This window comes from Peromyscus maniculatus, chromosome 10, assembly GCF_049852395.1.
Source record: "Peromyscus maniculatus bairdii isolate BWxNUB_F1_BW_parent chromosome 10, HU_Pman_BW_mat_3.1, whole genome shotgun sequence".
NCBI classification, from domain to species: domain Eukaryota; kingdom Metazoa; phylum Chordata; class Mammalia; order Rodentia; family Cricetidae; genus Peromyscus; species Peromyscus maniculatus.
Window position 1 is genome coordinate 93,121,469 of NC_134861.1, and position 27,795 is coordinate 93,149,263.

The following is a 27,795-nucleotide window of genomic DNA, read 5'->3' on the forward strand; positions in this document are numbered from 1 at the left end:
TCTTAGTAAAATCTTTTATTTGGTTTATGTTTCAAGTGTAAAAAAATCATAAGCTGGAATATTTGATGATACGGGAGCGAGGAGAAGCCAAGTCAAACAGCAACATCCATTTAAAATAAATCGGAAAGTCGAATTTCTAAAATGCCATCCTCTTGGAATTATCTCGTCATCCATCATATCTCAGTTGCAAAAGATTTGGAAAGACTCCGGCTGAAGAGGTGTGTTCTGGGTTCAGCGGCTTCAGCAAGAGCTCTCCCCTGTGAGGGTAGCACAGAATTCCTCAATCTACCTTTCTGTTTTTAATAAACATTAATTTGCAACAGCATCTTAGAAACACTGGGAATTTACACAGGTGGTGCCGAGTTCTCAGACACCCTGTGCCCCGTTTTCCTGTTAGTTATCATCAGGTGTTACCACAGCGTGGACTGGATTCAGATTCCTTCAGTTTTACCAAGCTGCCTTTTCTGTTCCGGGACCCAGTTCAAGTGCTGAATTGCACTGGGTCATTATATTCTATAGGTTCCTCTCATCTAATAGTGTATCAGAGTCCCCTTATTTGTCTATTTGTTTTTAATTTTTTTTAAAATTATTTTATGTGTATGACTGTTTTGCCTGCATGCCTGTCTGTGTACATGTGCACCTAGTTCCCATGGAGTCCAGAAGAGAGCATCACATTCCCTGGAACTGGAGTTACGGACAGTGTGAGCCATCATGTGGGTGCTGGGAATCGAACCTGTGACCTTTCCTTCTAGCCCTGTGGATTTGTTTTGTTTGGAGACTGGGTCTCATGTAGCCCAGGCTGGCCTCAAACTCACTCTGCAACTGAGGCTAGCCTTGAACTCCTGATCCTCCTGCCTCTACCTTCCCAAGTGCCGGGATTATAGGTGTATGTCTGTTTTATAAAATAGCGAGAATCAAATTTAGGGCTTTGTACACCCTTGGTGAGCACTCTACCAACCCAGCTTCACCCCTTTCCTGTGTCCAGTTTTATTGTCAACGAATGACAGAATATCCAAATTGATCATCAGAAGTCAGAAGCGTGGAATATATTTTATTTTGAACCAGCTCAAAGATTCAGTGAACTAATTTCTCTAAGATTAAAAACAAAAGTTCAGCCAGGATCTGGTGGTGCACACCTTTATTCCTAGCACTCAAGAGGTAGATGCAGGCTCTCTGTGAGTTCGAGGACAGTCTGGTCTGCAGAGCAAGTTCCAGGAGAGGCAGGGCTGTTGTTACACAGAAAAACAATGTCTTGGAGAAAAAAAAAAGTTCAGTTGTGCTGACCCATTAGTGTGTATATGTGGTTACATGATTTGTTCACATTGTTAATGTTGAGAATGAAAATTCCCAGGATTAGGTGGGGTGGGGAGCTATGTCTATCTGGCTGTGAACAAAAGGTCTTCTGGAAAGAGTCTGTGTCTGCAGAGCAGAGACTGACAGACTGATTGGGTTCTTTTGGTACTGTGGAGACATTGGAAAGCGCTTTGGGAGACTTAAGGAACTGCTATTTTGAGTTGTTATTCCCAACAATAATTTACCCAGCCCCTAGTTCTGTTTCCCAAGTCGCACGTTGACTCACCGAATCCAGCTCCTTAGAAAGCATTCATGGCTCTCCTCCGGTTAATGTCTCTCTTGATTTGGCACACAGAGCAAACAGGACAGAAGAGGGTGGTAATATAGTCATCACAAATAGATCCCTGCGGAAGACACGGAGGCGTGTGAATGTACAACCTGCTGCGGCTTGTGGATTTTAAAGAAAACCAAAGCATGCACACAGGGCTAGAGGGAACCCTTCAAGAGTCATTTCTTTCCTTCCCCCACTTGGGTCCTGGTCTTCCAGTTTGACAGGAAGTGCTTATCTGCTCAGCCGTCTCACTGGCCCTGGATTCGGTTTAGACGGATACCTCCAGGAAAACCATAACTGACCACAAGACACTTGCCTCTCCATTGCAGTGCTCTACGATTCTGAGAATAGAAGATCCACTCTAACTATCAAGCCCAAGAATACAATAAAGAGATTCAGAAAGTCAGATCTCACAACCAGGAAACTCCTGGTTCTAAGTTGTTACAGCAGAATGAAAAACTCGAGACACGTGATTCTGTGAACGTTTTTGGGAAGAGAATTAGGGAAGTGGCAAACAGTTTGGGGTCAAAGTACTAATGAAAAAAGTAAAAGTTTGGCAGGAAATGTGACCACATGAGACATCGACTGTGATGCTGAATGAAGCAGCACTGTGGTCACAATGTAGAAGCTGGACATGGAATTAGCCAAAGGTACGGAGCCTGTGTAGGAGGGAGTGGGTAGGAGCCAGGAAGGACACAGGACCACAGCCCAGGCCTCCGGGAAGTCCATAGGCGAAGCCTACATCAAGAAGCGAATATTCAACGGAAAAACAAAAAAACTGCTCTGTAGAGGGTCACACAGGTGAAGGAGTTAGGGAATGGTTGTTTTTCTTGACGATCTACAAAATGAGATTTATCATTTAAAGAACAGTTTGGTTCAGAGTTTTCATCCGTTAAAAACGAACGCCAACCTAGGGAGCAGGGACTTTGGTAAGGCCGGAGATCCTGAGCAGTTTAACGCGGGGGAGGAGAAAGTCAAGCAGAGTCGCAGATCCGTCACCGTCACCCCGAAGCAGCCCTGGGGGACGGGTGGGGACACTGCACTAGGGGATGGGTGGGGACACTGCACTAGATAAACCCAAAGCTCAGAAACACGGAGCAGGGGAGGTGGGAAGCAGGCAGTGTGGTTCTCCTGGACGATCAAACCCAGGGCCCCCTCATGTGGGTCTCGGGGCTCCAGGAGAGGCCCGGCAGGAAACAGTGGGTAGTGTCCTAAATATTAGATTGCTAGCTCACAGGGTACATACACTCTGAGAGAGACTGGCAAGTATTCTTCCAAGACTATCAGTTTACACACCATCAGCATTTACACGAATGTATTTCTATGAGTTAAAGGGATAGAAACAAGTTATTATTTATTACCAAGTGGTAGACTTGGTTATTAAAAGGTTCCGTTTTCACTTTTTATTTCATATATTTCTGTTTAAATTTGCTACGTATTTTAACATTGCTTTGTAATAAAATAAAACTAGTTAAAATTTTCAAGTGAAAAAAAAATTCACTGAAATAAAATAGGTCCCTAGAAAATGTCGCACATTCGTTTGTCCCTGTGACGGTGAAGCTTGTGTGTTTCCTTGTCTAGGCCACAGCTGAACATAGGCGTTTGCTTCACCATTATTCTAGATGGTTTCCGAAGATTTATTTGAGATAAAATTAACATTTAAACCTGTAGACTTGGAATACAGCAGATTACCTCACATAATGTAGATGGACTGCTCTTCCAATTAGTTGAAGACCTTCTTACAATTAGGACCTGGGGCTTACTGATTAGGTTGGCCGGCCAGGGAGCCACTGGGGTCCATCTGTCTCCCCCTTTCCAGGACAGGGACTGAACTCAGGCTTGCAGAGCAAGCCTTCTACTGACTGAGCTCTCTTCAGCTTTATCCTTCCTCCTGTTCCTCCTTCCTTCCCTTCCTTCTGACAGGGAAACACTGTGTAGCTCAGACGCCCAACCTTTCGACCTCAACCTCCCAAGTCCTAAGATTACAGGTGTGTGTGCTACCATGCTCAAATAGTTGAAGACCTTGGCAGAGGAAGAGGAAGAAGATGAAGAAGAACAAGAGGAAGAAGAGGAAGAGGGAGCAGAAGAGGAGGAGATGGATTTCCCTTGAATTAGGAAGAGTCCTGCTCGTACACTGCCTGTGGACTTCAATTCACTCATGACTATCTAGCTGCTTTGAGTGTTGGACTTAGTGGTTTCCATCACTGCATGACTTTATAACACATCTCTCTCTATGACTTTTTTTTCTTTTGGTTTTTCAAGACAGGGTTTCTCTGGGTAGCCCTGGCTGTCCTGGAACTCACTCTATAGACCAGACTGCCTCTGCATCCTGAGTGCTGAGACTAAAGGAGTGCACCACCACCATTTGACTTTTTCTTTACTGCTGTCTCGGTCTCTGTCTCTCTCTCTACACACACAGAGGGAGGCAAGTATACACATATATATTTAATATATATACATATATAATGCACATTCCTATATGATATATAGAAATATGTGTACGTACACATGTGCATGTACATCTACTTACCTATGGGCTGTTTCTTTGTGTAACTCTGATTAAAATGCTACCCCATTTCATACGGTGATGTAGGTGTAACGCAAAGTGCACCCACGGACAGTTTGGATTGGATGTCAACTCTCTGTGATACCAGGGCACACCTCTTACACACTTGGAAGCCTTTGTTGGTAAAATATGGCGGACCCTCCCGCACCACACACAGGCATCACCGGTGTGGTGGAGAGTTCAGGCACCTGAAGTATAATAGGTTCCAAATAATCCTCCTCTACTGTGTTACACACTTGCAAATAGGAAGTCCTTGCTTTCCAGGATGTTCAAAGGGCACACAAGGAGAGGATCTACTGCTCTGTTGACTGAAGACTGTACACGCCACACACCTCTGGCTAATCAGACTCAGAGCCTGGACACCATCAAATGGCAGCCACCCCTCCAACGGCTACAGTAAATCCGGTTGCAGACTGGAATGATAAAAGGTGAGAGACTCACGGGAATGCCATATCGGGTTCGGTAGAGGGTCCTCATCGCCACAGTTGTCCCACACAAACAGCATTCATTCATGTCAGCTGCCACTTGACACCCAAGACACGTAAAGCAGAACGTCCCACAGAGGCCTGGAAACAGGAAAGCAGGGGTACAAGTCACTCGTCTGCCCCCAGCAGCTCCACCAGGAGCGGTCACAACAGGAGGCTTTTCCCCTCTCGGTGCCAAGTCCGTCTTCACTGTCTGGGTGGAGCTTCGTTACACGCCCCCCTCCCCCGTCATTTCAAGAGCGACTGCACATGGAAAAGATCCGGCTCTTTCTGCAGCAGCGCCACTCAGGTGTTAATTACCGAAACCTACCCAGGTTCCAGGTAAAACCCTCAGTACTAACCATGCTCCCACCTGGAATCCGTTAGGGATCTAACAGGAAAGAATGTCCAGTGGAGAACCAGCTCACTTCAGAGCGGAGCCCACAAGGCCCTGAGTGGTAAATACCTCCTGAGCCGAAGAGTGAAGCGTGGTTAGAAAATTTTAAAGTGAATGAAAGGGAACAGAGTCTCTTCGAGATCATTTGTCATATCCATTCACTGTGGCCAAGGTCCTGGGATAGGGTAGGGATGAAGTTAGGGGGTGACAGGCCTAAGGTGGTGTGTGTGTGTGTGTGTGTGTGTGTGTGTGTGTGTGTGTGTGATGACAAACTAGGAGGTGTTTACGTCTGCCACCAAGGCCAGGAAGAGGCACCAAGTATTTTGTAAGGAGAGAATGATTTGGTCAGATCTGCATTAAGAAAATCTTCCATAAACCGGGTGGTGGTGGTGGTGGTGGTGGTGGTGCACGCTTTCAATTCCAGTACTCGAGAGGTAGGGTCAGAGGCAGGCAGATCTCTGAGTTCAAGGCCAGCCTGGTCTACAGAGTGAGTTCCAGGACAGCCAGAGCTACACAGAGAAACCCTGTCTTGAAAAACCAAAACAACAACAACAACAACAAAAAAAAAAAAAAAAAGAAAGAAAGAAAGAAAAGAAAGAAATCCTGCCACAAAACAGTGAAGACTACCCCCTCCCCTTAAAAACCACAGTTTATTTAGTGAGTGCGCACACAGTGTGAAAGTCAGAGGATAATTTTCAGGTGCTGGGCCTCTCCTTCCACCACGTGGCTCCTGGGGCTCACACTCAGGCTGTCAGACTTGGCCACGGGCACTTTTCCCACTGAGCCGTCCTGACAACCCGACATTAAAGTTCGAGTATCCAAGTAATTGTACATTCAGATAATTGAGTGGTGACTTGGGGCTGGAGGATTAAGTGTTAATGTTTAGGAAATTTGACTATTGTAAGTCTTTATTATCACTTTGATTTTCAGATGTCAGAAACAATGTCCTGAGACACGTTAGTCAGTCGACCCTGTTACCTAGTAAGTCAAAGAGCGCTCTATGTAATTCCTTCTGTCTATGCTCTCCTGTAATTGTTAGCCTCCTTCGGTTTCAAGTTCCGTTCCATTGCAAGTTAAAGCTTGTGTATTTCCTTACAATTCTTAGGAACAGGCTTCAAAGCAAACCTTTTGTTCCTGATTTGCTGAGAACAGTCTCTGGTCCCCTTTGCTACCCCACCTCACTTTCTTCCAAGATCGCTTGGACAGAGATCTTATTGCTGCATGCAGGAAAACTTAACTGTACAGATTGAATTAGTTCTCTGAGGCTGTGCCAAAACTGGCTGAGAAGTGTCCTGTGATGGGACACGATGTAACTATGAAACAAGATTTTAATATATGTGTAACCAAAAAGAGATTTTTTTTTTCTAGTTTTTTAATCCCAGCACTCAGGAAGCAGAGGCATCTCTGTGAGTTTGAGGCTAGCCTGGTCTACATAGTGAGTTCCAGGACACCTAGGGCTACACAGAGAAACCCTGTCTCAAAAAACAAACAAAATTAGGTTCAAGTAAAAATGTTTCATTCATGTATAATCTGTTTATAATTATTAGGCCAAGCCCATTCAGTTTTAGAATCATTTAAGACTTCCAATGTTACCTTAACTCTAGGAGTTATTTTAGGGATAACATGATTACTTTTGATAGACAGGAGAAAAATCAGCTGTAATCATTAGGCTGTCTTTGATTTTGACTGCATCATTCCGGGCTGCCCAGGCGTCTGTAATAAGTTAGCAACTTTCAACACAGCGGGAGAGGAATGGGGCAGTGTATCAATGTTGGGGGCACCTTCCCCCCACTTACAGACTCCGAAGTCGCTGAAGCAATCGCACAGGCTGGTCTGCCAGTTGGAGTTTTGGGGAGCACGAACAAATCCGGGTTGAGTCACGATGACTGTGGGTGCCTGAGCCATCTTCGATGCGAGGTCTCAAAAGCCCTGGTCTGAAAAAGAAAATGTTGGCGTTGGCTGCCTGGAGCTGCTGTGGGTAGGCGCCAGGTCCTGCTCCTAAGCTAACTGCTGTGTTCCGCTGGCTGGGGACGTGGTTGGAGAAATCAGCTTGTTGATCTCTCAGAGTATTTCAGTCTCCACCTCTGAGGGGCAGAGGCCCCAGGGGAAAACACTGAACTGGAAAGGCGAACAGATGAGTCTCATGGGCAGAAGAAACGAAAGAGTGTTGATCGTAAGCTATTTTCAGACAGGTACCTGCTGTCCAGGAAGGGGGAACAAATGACTGGCCTGTGACAGTGGTGGGGTCAGGGGACCATGGGAAACAACCTTCTCTTAAGCTGAATGGCCTAAACTTAGTGCATAGCCACCCTCCTCCCCATCTTGATCTGTCTCTTCCGGTTTTGACAACCTCTCTTGATTCCAAGCTGTGCCTTTGTCCGGGCTGCTTAGCCCCTGACACCTGGCAGGAACTAGCAAGCCCTGATAATCATCCTGACTGGTTTCCTATTGTGTTTTGTCAGCGGTGATGTTTATCTGTTTACCCGAGTCAGGCTCTCATCACGTAGCCCAGGCTAGCCTCAAGCCTTCCAAATGCTGGAATTACAGGTGTGTGTTACCATTCCCAGCCCAGCATCTGTTGACTATTGTAATAACCAGTAAATAACTTTAAATGTTTCTCTTCCCATTACTGAGTATACTATACAAATAGTTTGTAGTTTTAAAAGATTTAGTAAAGCAAGTATAAGTAGGTAGGGTACAATATTTGACATGGAGAATGTTTAAAAAAAAATCCAAAGCAAGAGAGATTTGAGAGTCCCAAGGTTAGGAAAATGATGAAAAGACAGGATCAAATAGTTTACAAAAGAAATGGAAATTTAAAAAAAGCTTAAATATATAAAAAGATGCTCAAAGTCTCGCAACAGTAAGGAAAAAATGCTACCTGTTAGGCAAAATTGAAAACTTGGGGGGCTTGGGTGAGGCGATTGCCCGGTATGCGGAGGGCCCCAGTGTGGATCTTTAGCACTAAAACTTGGTCAGAGCAGTCAGGAAAGAACATTGTATGGACGGGCTGGAGGGCAAGTATGTTGATATTTTATTTGTACTGAAATGTGATTTTGGCGGGTGACAAAGATTTGTCCTAACTGTGGGCAAGGCAGGAAAACTCTAGCTACAGGCAAGTGTCTTAGGTGAGAAGAGCTTACAGGAAGCACTATGTTGAATAATATGATTGTGACTGGGTTAACTTGGAAAATGCAAATGGTGAGGTCCCTCTGAGGCTTATGGACACATTGGTGCAGGACCCAAAGACGAGCAAAACTTCAAAACTGTCAGCCTATAGTCTCCAGTACCTGGGGAGCCGAAGCAGGAGGATCGCTGGGGCCCAGTTCTAGACCAGCCTGAGCAATGTAGCAAGATCTTGTCTAAAAAAAAAAACAAAACCAAAAGAATTAAATATCATCAGGGCATGTGCCAGGATTCAGGAAACCACGAGGCAAGCAGGTTTACGAGCACATAGACACATAGATAGATATGATAAGAGGTATATAAAGATAACGTTCTGATTATGTTAGGTAGATATGATAGAGGTACATAAAGATATGTTCTGGTTATATCCACAGAGAGAGTACACCTAGTGCCCATTGATTACCAAATGCCATTGTTCAAAAGGAAAAGCAGGGTTCACTAATGCGTTCCTCCAGAGCTGGGGAGAGGAGGCCTGAGATGAACCCGGGGAGTATGATATCAGCAAGAAGAGGCCTCAAGAGTAGATCTAATCAAATGGAACGCTGCTGAGTGGGGGAAGGGGTAGATTTCTGAGCAATTCGATGGCCAGATTTAGAATTTGAGCAAAAAGTAATGTTATTGTCAGATTATAACTCATAAAATAAACAATCTGTAGTTCTCTCTATATATTATCTGTATCATTTTTGTATAATATTAGTATAAGTAAATAAACTAAATTTTAAATGGAGAGAAAGGATGGTACTTTCTTCCTTAGAAAGTTCCAGTTAGTGAGTATAGAAGGAATAACAGAAATATAAGACCGTCGCCTGGTGGACACCATAGTACTAACCACTGCGGGCAAGATGGATGGGCGGAGTCTGTGATATTCCTAGGGTATTTTTCATTTTTACCTGGACTTCCTGGCTGATTTTTCCTTCTCCAAAGCAAGCCATAGAGACTGGAATTTCACTTCCCCAAAGTCAAAGAAACTAATCTTTCCTTCCCATCCTTCTGTCTTGGAGTTGGCCATATAGACAGTTTCCGATCTCCTCTGTCAGACAGCCAATCACATATACCCACTGGATAATCTGGCCCTCGAGGAAGAACACTGAAGAATCTGCCCAGACCGGGCATGATGCTTCCCCACCTAGTCTGTGAGGCATTGGTGGCCACAAAGCGACATCTCCACAAATGCCCAAAGGACAGAGTTTGAAGAGGGCTGGAAACGTAGTTCAGCAGGTAGAGTGCTTGCTTAGCAGGCAAGAAGCCCTGGTTTCCATCCCCAGCACTGTATAAAAGTGGGCAGGGTAACACATTCCAGCAATCCCAGGACTCAGGAGACGGAGGCAGGGGGATTAGAAGTCAGTTAAGTAGTGAGTTCGAGGACACCTGAGCTACAGGAAACCCTGTCTGGTAACAACAGCAAGAAGTCTACTTGAGTCTGGAGCAACAGGTAGTACACACTTGTAAGCCAGGCGGAGGTTAGGAGGATTGTGACTTTGAAGCCAGGCAGTGCTCTGTAGGGAGACTATGCAAATCCAAAGCAAAAGCAACTAAGTAGCAAGAATAAAAGACAACAGCCCCACAGAAAGTCTACAGGTAATTAAGTAAGGAGATGCACTCGCTCAAGGGAGAAGGCTCATAGTAAGGCATGGTGGTCTGCCAGGAAGTTGTTGGAAAGCGTTCTTAGAGAATGTAGGCTGCGATTGAATGGTTTGGAAGAGAAACCAGGAAACAGAGATGCTACCAGAAGGTGAAGGGCAATTTATGGTGACTCACACTCACTTGTTAAGGAGCAGCAGCTTTACTGACCAGAAAGTTGAACAAACTTCTTCCTGCTGCTTTCAGTTCATTTTAAAACTTCACTCATTGCGGAGGACACACAGCTGGCCTGTGTATTATTGGTTCCTCACTAGCTTTGCTGTTGATGAGAGCTCTGACTGAAGCCACCCCACAGGTTCAAGCTGGTAAAAGGCCACATTTTTCTATCTTGTCCTGGGACTTTTGCCGGGGGGGGGGGGGGGGGGGGGTCTTCCTCTGAAAGCATTTCCTTCTGTTTTCTTCCTCCCGTTTCCTCCATTCCTTTCTTTCTTTTGCGATTTATTTAGCTCATGTTCGCATGCATTCATCTTCTCTCTCTCTCTCTCTCTCTCTCTCTCTCTCTCTCTCTCTCTCTCTCGTGTGTGTGTGTGTGTGTGTGTGTATGAATGAGTGTAATTAGGGTTACTCACAGGAGCATGGGCAACTAGCCAGTGACCACACCAGTGAAGAAAAATGTCTCTGTTTCCCAGCCACTGAACGATACCAATTGTACACTAATGATTAACCACAAGGCCTGCTATTCCAGGAAAGGGGCTAACACCGAGCCATAAGACATGCTAATCAAAACTTCGCTTGGATTTGTGGAACCCATAAGGTCTGATGACCTATGAATAACAGCAGATGGTTGACCAGAAAAGTCTATCTGAAACTTATAACTACCATGGGCCACACCTGGTATACCGTTCCAGAAATCTCTACATACGCCTTGCCTCTGTAGCCCCAATATAACATAGTTTTTTCTTTTCTTTTTTGAAATAGGGTCTCATATAGCTTAAGCTCCCCTCAAACTGTTTCTAGCCAAGGATAATCTTGTACTCTGGATCTCTTGCCCCACTCAATTCCGGGGATTGAATCCAGGGCCTCCTGCATTGCTAGGCAAGGACCATAGCAACTGAACACCAAAACCTGCCCTTTTTTTTCTTTTCCTTTTCTCTTTCTTTCTTTCTTTCTTTCTTTCTTTCTTTTCTTTTCTTTTTCTTTTTTCTTTTTTTTTGACTGGAGTGTCCATCTTCCAATTTCTTGAAATATCTTTACAGGATGCAACAGCAGCTCCCTACATTTATTTCATCAGTTTCAGAAAAAGAAAGTAAAAACATTGCTATAATTCGATTTCGTTGCTGACCCTCTTCACAACTAACAAGAGCAGGTGTCTGTGAGCAGTGTTTACTGGTGCAAGACTTGAAAATGTAGCAGGCACCTGGTCCCTGAAAGGGGTCTCACTAACCCCGCTAGGAAGTTCTCTGCTTCCCCATCTGCTGGGGATACGCTTGATGCCCTCATAGGGGGCGCATTTCACCCACTGATGAGTGGGCAGACCCTAAGCACCTCAGCAATGGGTCAAGTTTCCCAGGACTGTTCAGACCTCCCCACGTAAGTCTCCCAGTGCTTCCCTCCATCCCAAACTCCAACACTATAATGTCAGAAATTATATTCTGTATGATTACTTACCACAATGCCTTGGAAAGCAAAGCATTTTAGAAAACAGAAAAGCATGTGTATCCAAGTTTGCTTTGCATTACCTTTGAATATTCAAATGCCAGAAAGAACACAAAAGAATACTGGGTGGTTACCTCAGAGTGAGCTGCTGATAATTTTTTCACTTTTATCTTTATTATTAATTTTTTTATGATAGTGTTGAAAAAACTGTTAGGACTGGGAGACACAGATCTGTGGTAGGGTACTTGCTTAGCATTTGATAGGCCCTGGTCTGCAGCCCCACCATAACAACAAAAAATTAGAACTACCAGGAAAAGCTCCAAAGCTACACAGAGAAACCTTGTCTCAAACAAAACAAAACAAAAAAAAAATTAGAACTAGCATTTATTTCTTTTATAATGAAATCTTGAGGTAGCTTTTTTTTTTTAACCCTTTGGGGGAAAATCAAATCGACAACTAACATCTTTAAAGGGAGTAAGCCGTCATCTACAGCTCTGGTTTTACTCCTGGGCTCAATGTCCAGCATGACGCTGGCATTTGATAAGTGACAGCTGAGGGAAGGAAGGAACATCCTTTCTGCCATTGTTTTCAGAGGGAAATTATAATCCTTAACTCACTTCTTTTGCAAGAAGCCTACATTGGGGTTCTAGTGGGCAGCAGGAGAGTTCTGAGAGAGAAGCACAGGGCAGTGGTTCTGTAGTTATCCTTTGCCTGGCAACCCTCACTCAGCATATTGCAGATGTTTGTGTTCTTGTATTATTTGAATATTGACTTCACAATCACTTGAGACCTGAACACTGGCCAAGTGCTTCTAAAGTCCATGGCAATCTGCACCTGAGGCAAAGAGGTGCCCCGAACGTCTGTCTGCTTATTGCCAGATAATCGGTAAAAAATATTTTCCTTTCTCTACGAGTAGCTTAAAAAGTCACCAGTCTAAGTTGTATGCTATTAGCCAAGGTGGTGGTGCCTATAATACTAGCACCTGGAAGGTGGAGGCAGAAGAAAAAATATTGTAATAATAACCATAACACAACCTCATATCTTTTTCATTAAAAAATTATGTATGTATGTGTGTATGTATGTATGTATGTATGTATGTATGTATGTAGTATGTGTGTATGTATTTAATGTATGAGGGTTCTGTCTGTAAGTATGTTTACATACCAGAAGAGGGCACCAGATCTCATTACAGATGGTTGTGAGCCACCATGTGGTTGCTGGGAATTGAATTCAGGACCTCTGGAAGAGCAGCCAAGTGCTCCTAACCACTGACCCATCTCTCCAGCCCTTCCTTTTCATTTTCTTAACCCAGGAGAAATTTGAAAACATATACAATATGCCCTACACACACCGGAATTATATTCAGTCTCTTTGGTATTCTAAGTATTTTTTTTTTCTATTTCTAATGCAGACAAAATCAAATTACAAATAAAACAATACATTAAACTGTTGCGTGCTTCTTTCATGGATTTCTTTTTCTTTCTTTTTCTCTGTGGTACCGGGGACTAAACCGAAGGCCTCCTGCGTGCGCGTTCGGCAGGTGCACGCTAAGATGCCCAGCTAAGTTCCTCTTTTGAAGTTGGGAAACTGCCGAGTGGGAAACTGGGGGGATCACTGTGTTTCCGAAACCGAAGCCAAGCAAGGGTGAGGGGACTGGGGGCGGGGCAAGAGGTTCTGAATACCCAGACCCCGGTGGAGGTTGTCTGCAGCTGTGTGTGGGGTAGGATGCTCTGCCCGGTACACTCCAGAGCATTCCTAGAGGAGAACTAGCGGTCCAGGGTTGCCATTTGCCACTTTCGGCTTATTCTGAAGAGGATTTTACACTGTCAAGCCCACGGTTTCTTACAGAAGAAACACCCCCCTCCATATGTAAAAACCCAAGAGCGGAGCCGAAAGTGCAGCTCAGAGAAGCGCTGGCTGATCACGCACGCGCCATCGACCTTGCCCTGCTCCCGGTCCTCAGTCTGCTAACCACCAAAACCCTCCCACAGAAGAACTAACCACAAAGCACTAAGAGAAGCCGGCAAACAGACTCAGGGCACTCTGAGGAAGCCCTGTGAGCCTGCCGCAACTCTGCCTCACTTGGGAGTTACAACAAAATGTAAAATCCAATGCGGACTGTCCCAAGGACCTGACTTTTTTTTTTCTTCTATTGGCTTCAACCATCAAGATGCGGAAGCCTTTAACCTCAGTCAACTCAAATGAAAGGTCACCAGGAAGTGAAGGAAAAAAAAAAATCTTCCCGGCATCTGCCTAACGTTGTTTATGTCATGTTTCTAAGTGTTCTGTGACCTAATGTTTGTGCCTGTTCCGTCGCCCTCAGAGTTTATGATATGTGAAGACTGTGCCCCAAACCGTGTTTGTCCACCTTCTCAACAAGCCAATTAGGAGTCAAATTAATAGTGGAAAGCAGGAAAAACGGCAGAGAAACCCAGTAACACCTCCACCCCACCCCCCACCCCCGAGGCTGTCCTCTGGATCCCGAGTAAGGTTTAAACTGAAGGCTGCTGTACCATGTGGGCTTTCGTGGCATCCCGTAAGGTGGCCTGACTGTGTCAGAACTGTGTGGAATCCCTTTCTAAGAAACCGGCTCCTCTGGCTAAAAAGCCTTTTCCTACTCCCAGCATGAGATTCCTGGGGGATTTCTTTCAACACGCAAGCCTGATAGTAAGATCGAGACACATGTGTCTCTTTAGAATGTCTTCCTTTCTGCCAGACCTGTCTCAAAGGAAAGCTGATGGCCATGTAGATTCCTGGTCACTACCCTGGGAAACTGGTTAGTCTAGGGTCTGGGAGTTTGTAATCAGCATCTTCGGGGCTGCAGCCCCTGTGCCACAGGGCACGTGGCTGCTTTGAAGGCAATTATCTATAGAAAAAGGTCTTTCTTTCCCCAGGCAGCCACAGCACATGCAAAATCAGCTCGTGGTACCCCACAGGCCCCTTGGTTGGGGTGGAGATCCTCACTCTAGTACCTCGCAGACCTTGTAGCCTCTTGGTTTGTCTGTTTCTCTCTGTTTTTACTAATTACACATGCATTTTAAAAAGCATGTATTGACCCATCCGCAAGTGTAACCGTCTTGTGATAGATTTGCTGTGGACCGAGGAGGTTCCTGTAATTTCCTGTCTGTGGGGGCAGCCCTGCCCGGAGCTCGGCTTCGAACACCGTCTTTGATTGTACAACAGGGAAGAGAGTGATAAGGCTCGGGGGAAAAAAAGAAAAAAAAAAATGGAGATGAGGAGATTGGAACGGGAATCTCAGTGGGCAAGCCTTGAGAAGCGGCATGACCACCTTCCCCTTCAGAAGTTTCTTTGCAAGGAATGAACGTCTCTGCCAGGAAATCTTGCGGTATTGTTAGGCTTCCATGTGGAACCTCTTAATTTTAACTATCAGTCTCAGACTCATTCTTGTACCTCTATTTCTGCCTCAGAACACCCCACTCTTTAGAAAGACAGTACACTTGCTTAATAAAATCATGCTATATGGCCCTGGTTATATTAATAAATCTTAATAATATTGATTAGCTCAGGTTCTAAACAATGTGCTTAGATTTTCTTCTTTCTGTTGTATATTGTCTGTCACACATGACCTCTCTATCAAATGAGAGACGTGAAAGGTGGCTTTTCTCTTTTTGCACATCAGTGAGTACCAGAATTAAATTTCTGTAGTAGTTAGATGTTTGCTCTCATGAGAATGCCTAAGGATTCTCAAACTTCACAAACGAAACCTACAAAAATCCCACCTAGTTTTTGCCAGGTAGTTTAAACAGATAAACATTTTTCATGCACAAAGAAGCTAAGCCAGCTCCGGTGAAGAAAGCGAGGCAGGCACAGATCAAGTTGGTAAATAAAGCATATAAAATGCATCCCCCACTGCGCACAGTGTCTCCAGAGGATTCCAGTGGAGATGTCTCAAAGCATGACACTTAGCAAAATGCTTGCCCCGTGATCGCTGAGTTTCACTAAATCTATTAAGTTTAAAGCAATTAAGGGAGGAAAAATCTAATCTTCCAACAGAATCTCAAGCTACGGTAGGAATACAACAAAACAATAGAATCACTTTTAAAGGAAACTTCCCCCCCATGTTTGAAGAAGTTCTTAATACCAGAGTACTTACAGTTGAAAAGGGTTGAAGCAGGAAGTGTCCTGTGGTCTGGAGAGGAATCCTCCTAGAAGTTAAGCTCGGAGGAGAGCCGAGGTGATCAGCTTTCAGGGGCGGCCAGCCGGCCAAAGAGCAGAGTCCTGTGTTCTGATTGGCTGTGGTAAACCAGACAGAAGTGGATAAGAGATCTCTCTTACCAAATAGGGTATGTTCCTTTCCTTACAATGGACTAACTGTGATTGTACACCTTTCTGGGGAGGGGATGTGAATCACTCAGAAGCTGATGGGTGTTACCTGCCTGGCAAAGCTTACTGATTTTTACACCTTATCTCCCTCTTTTAATATAATAAATAAGGAAACATTAGGCAACCTGGAATTACAGACCCGAGCAGACTGTGTTTTGTTAGTTTGTTTGTTTCTTGAGACAGGGGTCTCGATGTAGTCCTGACTGTCCTGGAACTGACTTGTAGGGTGGTCTGGAACTCAGAGAGATCAGTCTGCTTCTGCCTCCTGAATGCTGGGATTAGAGATGTGTGCCACCATGCCAGGCTTCTGATCAGACATTTCTCTTTGTCTTTCTCTTCTGTCTTCTTTCCTGCCTCTCTCTCTCTCTTCCTCCCTGAAGTGCTAGGGACTGAACGCATGGCCAGGGCATGCTAGGTGAACACTCTGCTCTGACCCACATGCTTGGCCCTATTTTGTTTTGTTTCTACAACAGACTGAGCACTTGCCAGACGTTAGGCATAGTTCTTTTTATTTGAAAATATTATAATGTTTTATTATCATCATCATCATTATCATCATCATTATTATTATTATCATTATTCCCCGCTCCCCTCTATCTGTGGTGTGTGCCTGCCCGTGCATGCAGCCACCCGAGTGCCACAGCCACATGTGGAGGTCAGAAGGGAGCTTTTGGAAGTCTGCTCTCTCCATCCATCCGTTGAAAAGCCTTGTCTTTGTTCCAGCTGTGCTGCACAGCTGTGAGCTTCTGAGCAATTCTGTCTCTCATCTCTTATGGAAGTTCTGGATTGCAGTTATGAGCCACCACATCAGGTGTCTTTTTTGTTTGTTTATTTGTTTTGTTTTTGTGGATTTCAGGGATCAAACCGAGACGGTCAGGTTTCTTTTTTTTTTTTTCCTCCCCAACTCTTTAAAAAAGTTGAATTTATTTTTATGTGTATGTATGTTTTGATTGTGTGTGTCCATGCACCACAGAGGCCAAAAGAAGATGTTGGATCCCCTGGAATTGAAGTTATACACGGTTGTGAACCACCAGGTGGGTGGTTTTATGGCAGAACATCCAGTGCTCTTAACTGCCGGTCCATCTCTCTGCTCAGTTGTCAGGTTTTAGCTGCAAGTGCCTTTAACTGCTGGGCTATCTCACTGGGCCTGAAGACACGATTCTTAATGTTTTGGGGGGCATATTGTGAGGTCCAAAGCTATGCTTTAAGTTTTCATTTCTGTATCTAGGAGATCCATGAAATAAAAATGCATCTAACCTGTGAGCCCCTTGCCCAAGGACAGATACTTCCTGAGATGCTGGAGGCTCTTGCTTATGGGAGATAACAAGCAGCATGTTTCCAATCACCTCGGCAAGTCTGCCTGACTCATCTACACCTCATCTTCACTGGAGTGCTTGATTACATGTAGGCTGGAGGTATGTGGGCAGGAAATACATCAGGATGTACGATTGTCCCTGGTTGGGTGTAAACGGGAGGCACAAACGCAAGAAGTACGCCAGTATTTCTGCTTGCCCCTGATTAGACGTGATGGGAAATACGATGGCCTTGTGGGGTTGCCTTTTTTTTTTTTATAGTTATTTTTTTTTTAAATTGGTTATTTGGGAATCTCACATCTTGCACCCCGATCGCACTCACCTCCCAATCTCCCCATGCCCACCATTTTCCCCGTGACTGCTCCCCACAAAAACAAACAACAACAAAAACCAAGCCCATTTTGTGTGGTCCATGTACTCCCTGGGAAAACTCCTAGTGGGCAGTCCCCAAAGGGAGAGTGTGTGTTTCTCTGCCTGCATCTGTGCCAGAAGCCATCAGCTGAGGAGGAGAGCCTTGTGGTGGCCGCAGCAGGGTGGGGCTGGCTGTCCTAGGCCCACACAACACAGAGCTGTGGGTCCTTGGCAGACAGATGGGACCAGCTCTTCTGTGAGGCATGGGGCAGGATCTCCCTATGGGATTGACCTTTTTAAAAAATTATTATTATTTGTTCTTTCAAGACAGGGTTTCTCTGTGTAGCCTTGGTTGCCCTGGAACTCACTTTGTAGACCAGGCTGGCCTTAAACTCAGAGGTAAAGTTGTGTCCCACCACCATCCTGGCATGGGGTTGCCTTTTTTAACCTCTATAAAACATGGCTCGTGACCATTTTCTAGAAATCCAGAGATGGACCTGGCCAGAGTCCAGAGTCCAGTCTCCTGGCCAGTATTTAATAAAAGCTTGCGTTAGGTAGAGGAGGAGGTGAGACAGGCCAGGACATTCGAGTGGGCTTTGAAATGCATGGCAGGTACATGTGGATAAGGATCAAAGGAGCGGAGAGGTCAGCGTGGGCTGTGACATGCAACCTCAGTTACCCACGAGAAGTGGATCCTTCTGGCAGGCGCCTGTCCCCACCCCATTTCGTAAGTTCCTGAGGAAGGCTTGGACCTGACAGTCAGCATGTGGGGAAAAGTAACTAATATACGCTTTGTTTCAACCCTACTGGGAGAGCAATTTTGAAATGACTGGTCTACGTTTAAAATTTTTATTTATTTATTTATTTATTTATTTATTTATTTATTTATTTATTTATTGTGCATGAGGTGTGTATGTATCTCTCTCTCTCTCTCTCTCTCTCTCTCTCTCTCTCTCTCTCTCTCTCTCTGTGTGTGTGTGTGTGTGTGTGTGTCTGTGTGCATGCAAGTCATAGAGCTAGAGTGTAGAGTCAGAAGACATTTTTCTAGAATCCATTCTCTACTTTACCAAGTGGATTCCAGGGATCCACCCATTTGGAAAAGCAATTTCATAGGAATGACAGTAATTTGGGTTGGAAAAAAGTGATCGAAGGGGGTTGGGGGTGGATATTTCACCTGCACAGGAGGTTCAGAGGTTTGAAGAGTCGAGCCTGACAGCGTCCGGACTGGTGCACACCTCCAACCACACCTTTCCCTCAGTTTATATCTTTGCCTCAGTTTACACTCTCTACAGTTTCCTTCCACCACGTGCGCCTCGGGAATCGCCAGCAGCCGTCATGGTTAGCAGCAGTTACCTTTCGGTCCTTCGGCTTAAAAGTTAACCAGTGGCTCCTGATGGTCAAAACAGGAGTTCTGGAAACCTTTGGAGCCACCTCCAGGTTGGGCCGAGCCCCTTACCCTGGGCTTATATTCAACGAGAGTTTCTGCCGGGGCCACTTTCACTGTGATGCCTAGAATTATGGAACCACCGTCAAGAGCATTTTGACATTCTGACATTCCTCAACCCATCTCCCATTGCATTTTTGGTGTGAGTGAAGTGTGTCCATTGAGTCCTCTGACCAATTACATCCCTCAGTAAAGGCGAGCATGTCTCAGCATATACTCAGAAAAGTCTTGCGTGGCCCAAACAGCCAGGACTTACATCTTCAAGACATTAGAGCTCAGCAGGGTGGGATGGGGGGTGGGGGGTGGGGGTGGTGAGGAAGTGGGGGTGGGGTGGGGACGGAGTGGGTAAATGTTCACTGTACAAGCTTGAGGACCTAAGTCCGGATCTCTAGCATTCCCGTAAAGAGTTGGGTGTGGTGACGCACACCTGTGTCAGCGCTGAGACGTAGAGCTGGGTTTCCCAGGGCCTGGCAGCCAGTCTAACTAATCCATGAGCTCCAGATCCCGTGGGACACCCTGTCCCAGAAAATAAGGTGGAAAGTGACTGAGTGAGACATCTGACGTGAACATCTGGCTTCCACATCCTACCTAGGCACTCCCATACACGTATGTACACACACATACACCATACACATGTAAATACCTTTAAAAAATGACTTCTTTTGTTCTGTACAGGTCTAGTAGGCCCTTTTCCAGTTCTAGAAGTCCTAAGGAAAAGTCTATTATCCTCTTTGATAGACTTTTTTCTTCTGATTGGAGACGGGTCTCACTGTGTAGTCCTGGAACTCGCTCGGTAGACCAGGTTGGCTTGGAAATCCCTGTAGACCAGGCTGGTCACTACTTCACAGAGAACGGTCTGCCTCTGCCTCCTGAGTGCTGGGATTAAAGGGAACATGCCACCACACCTGACAGACTTTCTTTTTTAGTTGTAGTTTAAACTGTTTTCAGTGAATTTCTTTCAGCTTTTACTAGATTTTTTTCCTCTATCCTGTACTTGTAACAATATGAAGAGTCAGGATACGTGTCTTTTTCTCATGTTCTAATGACCTGCTACATGTAGGAAATGTGTTTTATGCTCTTTTCTTCATATTCGGGTGCTATACCCCACAATCCCAGGTAAGCCGATTAAGCTCAAACTGGCCTCAGAATTATATTTTATCTCGATAATCTCTGTCATGAATTAGTCACTGGTCTAATTTTTTTCCTATGGCGTCCACTGCAGCCTTTGTTAGGAAATTGCAAGTTCAACACGAACCTTGGTTAGCAGAGAGGCTCTGGCCACACTGTCTGTCCCTGTCCATTTGTCCACATACTTACATTTGTTCCCGAACTCGAAGGGCCTTTCTCTTGCAGGTGCGAATCCTTCAGTGATTAACTTGGGTGAAAACATGGAGACGTGCAGAGATCACCGCTCCTCACAGTTTGCCCATGGTTAAGGACATTGGCAGTCACACCGTTACCAGCTGGGTCACACTGGCAGCTACTGTGGAGGATTCCCTCACCCTCTTCCCTTGACTTGGTCTTGGTCCTGAGTGAGGAATGCCAGCACCGGGGAGGTTGAGCCAGGAACATCATGCGTTTGAGGCCAGCACGGACTAGATTGTGAGAAAAAGCAAAAAAAAGAAGGAAGGAAGGAAGGAAGGAAGGAAGGAAGGAAGGGAGGGAGGGAGGGAGGGAGGGAGGGAGGGAGGGAGGGAGGGAGGGAGGGAGAGGAAAGAAGGAAAGAAAAGGAAGGAAGGGAGGGAGGGGGAGGAAAGAAAGAAGGAAGAGGAAGGAAGGAAGGATGGGAGGAAGAAAAGAGGTGGGTTGAATTTTCATTTCACAATGTAAGCCTCAAGTTGGTTCTTTTTTGTTGTTGTTTTAGAGACAGGGCTTCTCTGTGTACCCTCACTGTCCTGGATCTCGCTCTGTAGACCAGCTTGGCCTCAAGCTCAGAGATCCACCCGCCTCTGCTTCTGAGTGTGGGGATTAAAGGTGTGCACCACCATGCCCCGCCTAAGTTGGTTCTTAGTATGTCCTACAGATCCCATGTCACGCTGATTTTGACTGTGCTTGGTCTGTTTTTAATGCTAAATGTGTAAAGCAATGTCATTAAAGAATGCTTTAAGTCTCAACTATAATCTGAAACAATAATGATTATAAACACACACACACACACACACATGCACATACACATGCAAGTAGATACCCAATTTTGACAAAACATCACGTGATAGACTGGCTGATTTGTGACAGCTTTGTAAGTGGCTACTGTCTTTTAGGAAGGCACTGTCGACTATATAGTACATAGAAGAATAAAAAATATCCGTGTTTTTTGACCCTGCGATTTCATGGTGAGTAACACGCTACATGTTGTGGCTATATGTACCTTCTTTGCCTCTATGTGGTCCTGACCCTGAATGACTGAGTCCCCAAGAAAAGGCCTGACCGTGCCAAGCTCTAACTGTTACATAGCTTCATGCTACCCAGAGTGGGGCACGAAAGTGCTGGACCATTGAGTCCACCCTCTCGAGGGGTACCAGGAGCGACTGGAGAACGGCACAAGATCGTGAGTTACAGACCGCTGGGAAATGGAGACAGTGCAATGCAATGGGAAATAACCATTTTTGTTTACCTAAGGTTGGGGAAGCAGGAGAATTTGTCCGCCTGAGGTTACCCTCGGGAGCTCGGATTTGACTGAAGATGATGCCGAGCTGTGAATACAAGCAGCTGAGAAGAAAGGGATATAGATCAACAAAAGGCAAGGTGGCCGCAGCGATGACCCGAAAAACCTTGACTGCCAAGGATGGTGAGATATGTGAAACCTTTCTACTTTACATATCTTTCAATAGGTAAATATTCAAATCAGCTCACCAAGGCTCCCGTGTGTGTTCCTGTTCCGATCTTGGATTTGCTTCCTCTCTCATGGATTCTTCCTCACCTTCTGCCTGGCAGCAAATAACCCCACAATCTACTCATTGCTTTGGGAAGAAAGCCTAGATCGTCCCGTACGGTTTTCTCTCGGATGTGTCGGCCCAGCCCACCCGCTTTCCTCCACTGCACCGCTATGCTGTTATTCTGCGGACTGCTACACACATCTCCTTATTTGCCTTTACGTTGTTTTTATTAAGTCACCCCTTCTTCTCAGCAGCCAGAACCTCCTCTTTAAAATGCAAATCAAATTCTGTTATTTCCTGGCAAAACCACTCCAGCTGCCTTCCCTGGCACTTGGAACACAATTCAAATTCAGCCCCGCCTGCTCCTCACTTCGGCAGGGTTTCTGATGTCGAGACAAAAGCTCACTCATCCTCCTCTTACACTTGCCTCTCCTTGTGGTCTCACTCAGGTTCTCACTCAAGTTCACATTTCAGCTCACACAGAGCTACCACAACCCCACCGGAAGCAGCTCCCCACCCAACCGTAACTTATTCTGGTGGGTTTGGGAAAGGACTTGCTCTCCAGTTGATGTGTTTTGTTTGTCTGCTTAGTAGACATTGTCACAAAGTCAGGAGGGAAGGCTTTCTTCCCATCTCTCTTGTTGTTATTGGTGCTACAATTGTGTGTGTTTGACATCTTACTTGCTTTCTTGCGTTTCCACATATTTTTCACACTCGTTCATTCGTTCATTGTGTGTGTGTGTGTGTGTGTGTGTGTGTGTGTGTGTGTGTGTGTGTGTGTGACACTCATATGTACACGCAGTGGCACAGGTGTGGAGGTCAGAGGACAGCTTGTGGAAGTCAGTTCTCTCCTTGCACCATGTGAGCATCCTCGGGAGTGAACTCAGCCTTGGGGTCAACTGCCTTTAGCAGCTGAGCCCTCCCGTCCCCCAGGGCTTTTACATACTTCAGGCTCTTTTCTGGAATTGATCATTTCCTGAAGGACTCCAGGTTTCTGTTAGTGTGAGACGTCATTCAGAGACCACTGCTCGGTACCAGGGGTACTCATCACTATGGGGCTTTTTTGAGGAATAGGAGTAAGCAAACAAATAACGTATTTTAAAGATAAAATTCAGCTGGGTGTGTTGATGCACAACTGTTAGGCCAGCGTTTAGGAGGCTGAGACAAAAGAAAGGCTAGCATGAGATGTATAGTAGAGATGATGTTTAAAAATACATGAGATGGCCGGGCAGTGGTGGCACATGCCTTTAATCCCAGCACTCGGGAGGCAGAGGCAGGCAGATCTCTGTGAGTTTGAGGCCAGCCTGGTCTACAGAGTGAGTTTCAGGACAGCTAGGGCTACACAGAGAAACCCTGTCTCAAAAACCAAAACAAAAGACCAAATTCCAAATAGAATTTAAATATAAACAAGCAACGGTCATGAGAGAGCTGGACGACCACACAGATGGAGTCTCCATAACTGAAAGTAACAGGAATTTCCTGTGATTCAAGTTTTTGATAAATGAGGGGAAAAACCGAATTAAACTGCTACAAAGAACTTGAATCTCCAAATACATGCCTGGAGTAGTTTGATCTTAACTGTCTTCCAAAGGCCCATCTGATGTCATCTTGGTCCCTGGCTGAGTACCACTGGGAAGTCATATGTGACCATTGTGCCCTGGAAGGGGATGGGGGGCCCTGCCCTCTTCTTCTTTCTTTCTCTGAGCCCTGAGGTGAGCTATGATGGTGTGCTGCACCACAGACTCAAGAGCATCAGGACCAACCACTCAGGGGCTGGCACTGAGCCAGAGTAAACGTTCTCATTGGCTCACTTCATTTATCTATTACTTCACTAGTTTTTAGACAAAGTCTCAGTAGCTCAGGCTTGGGCTCTCTGTTGCTAAGGATGACCTTGACCTCCTGGCCCTTCGACTTCCTCCTTCAGTGGACTGGCACGTGGGGGCACACCTGGCGTTGGCTGTCTCAGATGTGGGCAGGTGCTACGTCATCACGTGAGTTTTAGACAGTTGAGCTGGGTGTCACTTTGAAGTGTGTGTGTGTGTGTGTGTGTGTGTGTGTGTGTGTGTGTGTGTGCGCGCGCATAAATGATTTATTTATTTTTATTTTATGTGAATTGGTGTTTTGCCTACATGTATGTCTGTGTGAGGGTGTCAGATCACTTGGAGCTAGATTACAGTTGTGAGCTGTCATGTGGTTGCTGGGAACTGAACCCTGGTACTCTGGAAGAGCAGCCAGTGCTCTTAACTGCTGAACCATCTCTCATATATATTGTGGGTTTTTTTTTTTTTCCTTGAGATAGGGTTTCTGTGTATAACAGCTCTGTCTGTCCTGGAACTCATGGTGTAAAGCAGGCTGGCCTCGAACTCACAGAGATCCACCTGCCTATGCTCCCTCATGCTGAGATTAAAGTCATGGCTTAGAATTTTGTGTGTGTGTGTGTGTGTGTAGTAAGAAGAAGAGAGACAATCTCAGGGCATTCCAGTTACATCAACACCACATAAAAATAAAAAGTTTATTTTTCCTGATTGATACACGATACCTCCCTTATTACGTACTTCTGTTTTTAACCATGGCTACGGTCACATGTGAGGTTAACTTCAGGGGAGACTTATTGAAGGACACCCAGAAACTTTATCCCCAACTTTGCAACTTTTCTGTTACATCTACAGTTGGTTCAAGCTTGAAGAAATATTGAAGGGAGCAAGGGGTCTAGAGAGATGGTTCAGCAATTAAGAGCACTTGTTCTTCTTGCAAAGACATGGGCTCAATTCCCAGCATCCCCATGGTGGTTCACAACCATCCATAGCACCATTTCCAGGGGGGTTTGACAGTCTCTTTTGGCTTCTGAAGGCACCAGGCATGCACATGAACACAGATGTACATGTGAGCAACATATTCACACACATAAAAAAAATTTTAAATCGGAAAAAAAAAAAATAAAGAAAGAAATATTGAAGGGGCCAGAAGTGTGCCTTGGGGATGGAATTCTTGCCCAGTGAGAACAAGGCCTTCAGTTAGATCCTCAGTAGCACACCGGCCCCCCAGTTTATACACTTGAACTCCCCAGTGCGTTCTTTGGTCACAGTGATCTTGTATGCAGGACAAGAGCCACTGCTCTCCATCGTTTACTTGAAAGTTCAAAATCAGATAAAAAAAAAACCAGTCTTTCTTCTCTTAAAGAGTAGATTTCTGCTGCCAGGACAGTATAATTGTAAGTACAGTATTGCTCAAGAGTTTAAACCACCAAGTGACGGGAATTACATTCGATTTATGCTTCTCTAAACAAAGGGAACAAGAGTTTTTTGGGGTGAGTAACTGTTGGCTTAACCAGCTGTGTGGATTCTCAAGTCACTCACAGAATTCAACTCAGGAGAGTGGCCTGAGGAGAACCGAGGCTGGGGTAGTTCAGTGGTAATCCCACTGAGTCTCACTGTCCCCACCAGGGTCTCCTCGCCTCTCACTTGTCACCTGTCTGCTGTAGGCACGCTCTACAGTCAAGACTTCATTCAAGAGGCCTGCGTAGAGGACACCTCAGCCACACCAGGTTCTCACTCCAGGTTAAAAAAAAAAAAAAATACCATAGAAAAGGGCTTTTCCTTTAAACTCCATAACGTTCAGAAATCATTCCCATTGGCTTGATTCAGGTCACATGCTTGAGTCAGCCTCAGTCAGGCTTGGGAGACCTCTGGCTAAACCTTGGTCATATAATGTTGATGGCCCTGCAAGGCCTCTCTTCAGGAAATGAGCAGTGGGACATCTGTGATGGCTGTGGTTAACAGCCAATTTTTGTTGTTGTTGTTTTAAAAATTATTTCTTTTTATTTTGTGTGAATGGGTGTTTTGCTTGCATGTATGACCACGCACCCCTTGGGTGCCTAGTGCCCAAGGAGAACAGAAGAGGACGTCGGATCCACTGGAGCTAGAGGGATAGACAGTTGTGACATTGCAGACAGCAGCCATGACTGCATGTGGGTGCTGGGACTCGGTACTCTTAACCACTGAGCCATCTCTGCAGCCCGAGAGCTAGATTTTAGGGACTGGTGTTCTCATGGTTCCCTGCCGACCCTTCTTCTACTTCTCTTTTTACAGATATTACTCACCAGCCAATGTCCACAAGCCTGATGTGATCTCACTGTGTCTTTCCCTGATAACAGATGTGGGAACACAGCCTTCTCAATACCATAGCTCACTAATCCACCAGAAACATGCAGAATGGCAGATGGACTTTCCAAAGAGAGAAATGAGTTGTGTTCAATGATTACTTATAAACAGTTGTGAAGATAAGCAGTTTTAAATAATGATCTGTTAACAGTCACTATCGTGATAACTCAGCCCAGACTAAAGTTTCGATATTTAAGTTTTTATGGTCCAGGAAATAAGCTCAAGTCATACATGATTTTGTATTTTCACAGATTTTGTTTTTGTTTCTTCCTCAGACAGCTCTACTGGGTCTGCAAGAAAAGAATCTCAGAAATTAACATCGGTCAATAATGTAAACAAGACTACAAACATCAGTTGGCTCTCAAGAGTCTGTCCTTTTCTGTGTTCGAGTAGCTGACCTTGGGTTGCACACCGCATTTCCCTGCCATATCTGTCTTCTCTCGCTCCACCAACTGAGGGATGTGTGGTTTTCCTGTTTATCTTGGCCAACAAGTGTAAAGAGGGCCGGCCTGCTACTCTGCAGAACATCTCTCAGTTTGGTTTCCTCTGACTTCTTCTCAGTGATGCTATCAGAGCGGCGATGACGTCAGCATGTCTCAGCACTGCTAATGTTGACTTTGACCCCTTGGGGAACTGGTGTGTGCTGTCTCCACTGTGTGGCTGTCCCCCTAGAAGCACTAAGGCTCTTAGAGGAGACACTTCAGACTAGGAGAGTTTCACTAATTAGAATTCTCTTGTCTCCCCTTAACTTATCATTAAATGATATATATTAATATAGACATAAATAACCATTTTACTCTATTGTAGCAGTAAGTTTCTCTGGTCCTGCCCAGCCCTGCTGTCAGGATGAATCTCGCCCACCCATGTCCCCCAGCTGCTTGGTCCCAAGTAAATACATAGAGGCTTATATTAATTATGAACTGGATTATGAACTGAGCCTATGGCTCAGGCTTCTTGCTAGCTAGCTATTACAACTTAACTCAACCCATTTCTGTTAATATATAAGTTGCTTGCATGTATGACCACGTGGCTGTGGCGTTACCAGTCTGCTGACATCTTGCTGTTCCTTAGGTGGTGGCTGGAGTCTCTCTTTCTGCCTCTGCCTTTCTTCTTCCTGTCTCTCTGTTGGATTTTCCTGCCTGGCTCCATCCTGCCCTGCCATAGGCCAATGCAGCTTTATTTATTAGCCAATGGGAGTAACACATAGTCACATCATCCAGAAAGACCTCCCACAACAATCTATAAATTGCAATCATTCATTTTCTTGTCCCAATTTGTCCAGCTTTGACCTTAGAGAGGCCAGGTCATTCAGGCTGGCTTCTCTTACACACACACACACACACATCATTCACGAACATTACTTTGCTTTCTGGCATCACAAGATATCCCAAATTCATTTTGTGTTTTCCTGTTCTCACTCCAGAATGAGCTCTTCTCTGTGACAGCAGCATGCCTTTTCAGAAGGGTATTTAGAAACCCAGCTAGGGTTCCTAGGAGCACTCATTACTGTTGAGTTAGCATTGCTTTTAGGCCCCGTTAGTATAGATAGGATACATGATTACATATTTGTGAACACACATGCATATTTATGTAGGTATTTTCATGGATACACCTTTATCTACCTATCTACTTAGGTCACGACTTCATGCCAACATCTCCAAAGCCGATCCAAACCATGGGACTACATAAAAAGGAGAAAGCCAGCTGAACATAAGAATCCATTCCTCTGATTCTGGACCAACGTGGCCAGCCATCATCTCCTACCGCCATATCTTCCCTGCTGTGGTGAACTGTTTCCCTCAGAGACGTAAGCCAAATAAATAACTTCCTGAA

General features: G+C 45.2%; 2 protein-coding genes across 9 annotated transcripts; one reads left to right on the forward strand and one right to left on the reverse strand.

Annotated features, from left to right (window-relative positions):
• Nucleotides 1-15,728, reverse strand: Plac8 (placenta associated 8). 4 transcript variants are annotated; one of them, XM_042257708.2, is made up of 6 exons: nucleotides 15,589-15,693; nucleotides 8,342-8,413; nucleotides 6,848-6,985; nucleotides 4,632-4,756; nucleotides 1,580-1,697; nucleotides 1-257 (listed from the first exon to the last, which is right to left on the reverse strand). In XM_042257708.2, exons 3-5 carry the CDS (start codon nucleotides 6,954-6,956, stop codon nucleotides 1,593-1,595), a joined length of 339 nt encoding a protein of 112 aa, XP_042113642.1. In that variant the 5' UTR covers nucleotides 6,957-6,985; nucleotides 8,342-8,413; nucleotides 15,589-15,693; the 3' UTR covers nucleotides 1-257; nucleotides 1,580-1,592. The 4 variants fall into 4 exon arrangements, with proteins under 4 accessions (XP_042113642.1, XP_042113641.1, XP_076402837.1 ...); XM_042257707.2 differs by lacking the exon at nucleotides 8,342-8,413 and having other exon boundaries at nucleotides 15,589-15,726; XM_076546722.1 differs by lacking the exons at nucleotides 1-257; nucleotides 8,342-8,413 and adding an exon at nucleotides 1,032-1,226 and having other exon boundaries at nucleotides 15,589-15,728.
• Nucleotides 1,691-27,795, forward strand: LOC121820977 (uncharacterized). 5 transcript variants are annotated; one of them, XM_076546716.1, is made up of 5 exons: nucleotides 1,691-2,274; nucleotides 4,455-4,618; nucleotides 21,546-21,714; nucleotides 25,284-25,359; nucleotides 25,891-27,795. In XM_076546716.1, exons 3-5 carry the CDS (start codon nucleotides 21,609-21,611, stop codon nucleotides 26,057-26,059), a joined length of 351 nt encoding a protein of 116 aa, XP_076402831.1. In that variant the 5' UTR covers nucleotides 1,691-2,274; nucleotides 4,455-4,618; nucleotides 21,546-21,608; the 3' UTR covers nucleotides 26,060-27,795. The 5 variants fall into 5 exon arrangements, with proteins under 5 accessions (XP_076402831.1, XP_076402834.1, XP_076402832.1 ...); XM_076546719.1 differs by lacking the exons at nucleotides 1,691-2,274; nucleotides 4,455-4,618 and adding exons at nucleotides 15,662-15,778; nucleotides 17,047-17,233; XM_076546720.1 differs by lacking the exons at nucleotides 1,691-2,274; nucleotides 4,455-4,618 and adding exons at nucleotides 20,700-20,900; nucleotides 21,188-21,259.

What these genes read in the sequence shown, in the direction of transcription:
- LOC121820977 (XM_076546716.1), top strand. Translation starts at nt 21,609, where the DNA reads ATGATGCCGAGCTGTGAATACAAGCAGCTGAGAAGAAAGGGATATAGA. An exon ending in AACCTTGACTGCCAAGGATG is followed by an intron (nt 21,715 to 25,283) that starts GTGAGATATGTG and finishes TGTCTGCTGTAG; the next exon opens with GCACGCTCTACAGTCAAGAC. An exon ending in ACACCAGGTTCTCACTCCAG is followed by an intron (nt 25,360 to 25,890) that starts GTTAAAAAAAAA and finishes CTCTTTTTACAG; the next exon opens with ATATTACTCACCAGCCAATG.
- Plac8 (XM_042257707.2), bottom strand. Translation starts at nt 6,956, where the DNA reads ATGGCTCAGGCACCCACAGTCATCGTGACTCAACCCGGATTTGTTCGT. An exon ending in CTTCAGCGACTTCGGAGTCT is followed by an intron (nt 4,757 to 6,847) that starts GTAAGTGGGGGG and finishes TCCTGTTTCCAG; the next exon opens with GCCTCTGTGGGACGTTCTGC. An exon ending in GAACCCGATATGGCATTCCC is followed by an intron (nt 1,698 to 4,631) that starts GTGAGTCTCTCA and finishes TGTCTTCCGCAG; the next exon opens with GGATCTATTTGTGATGACTA.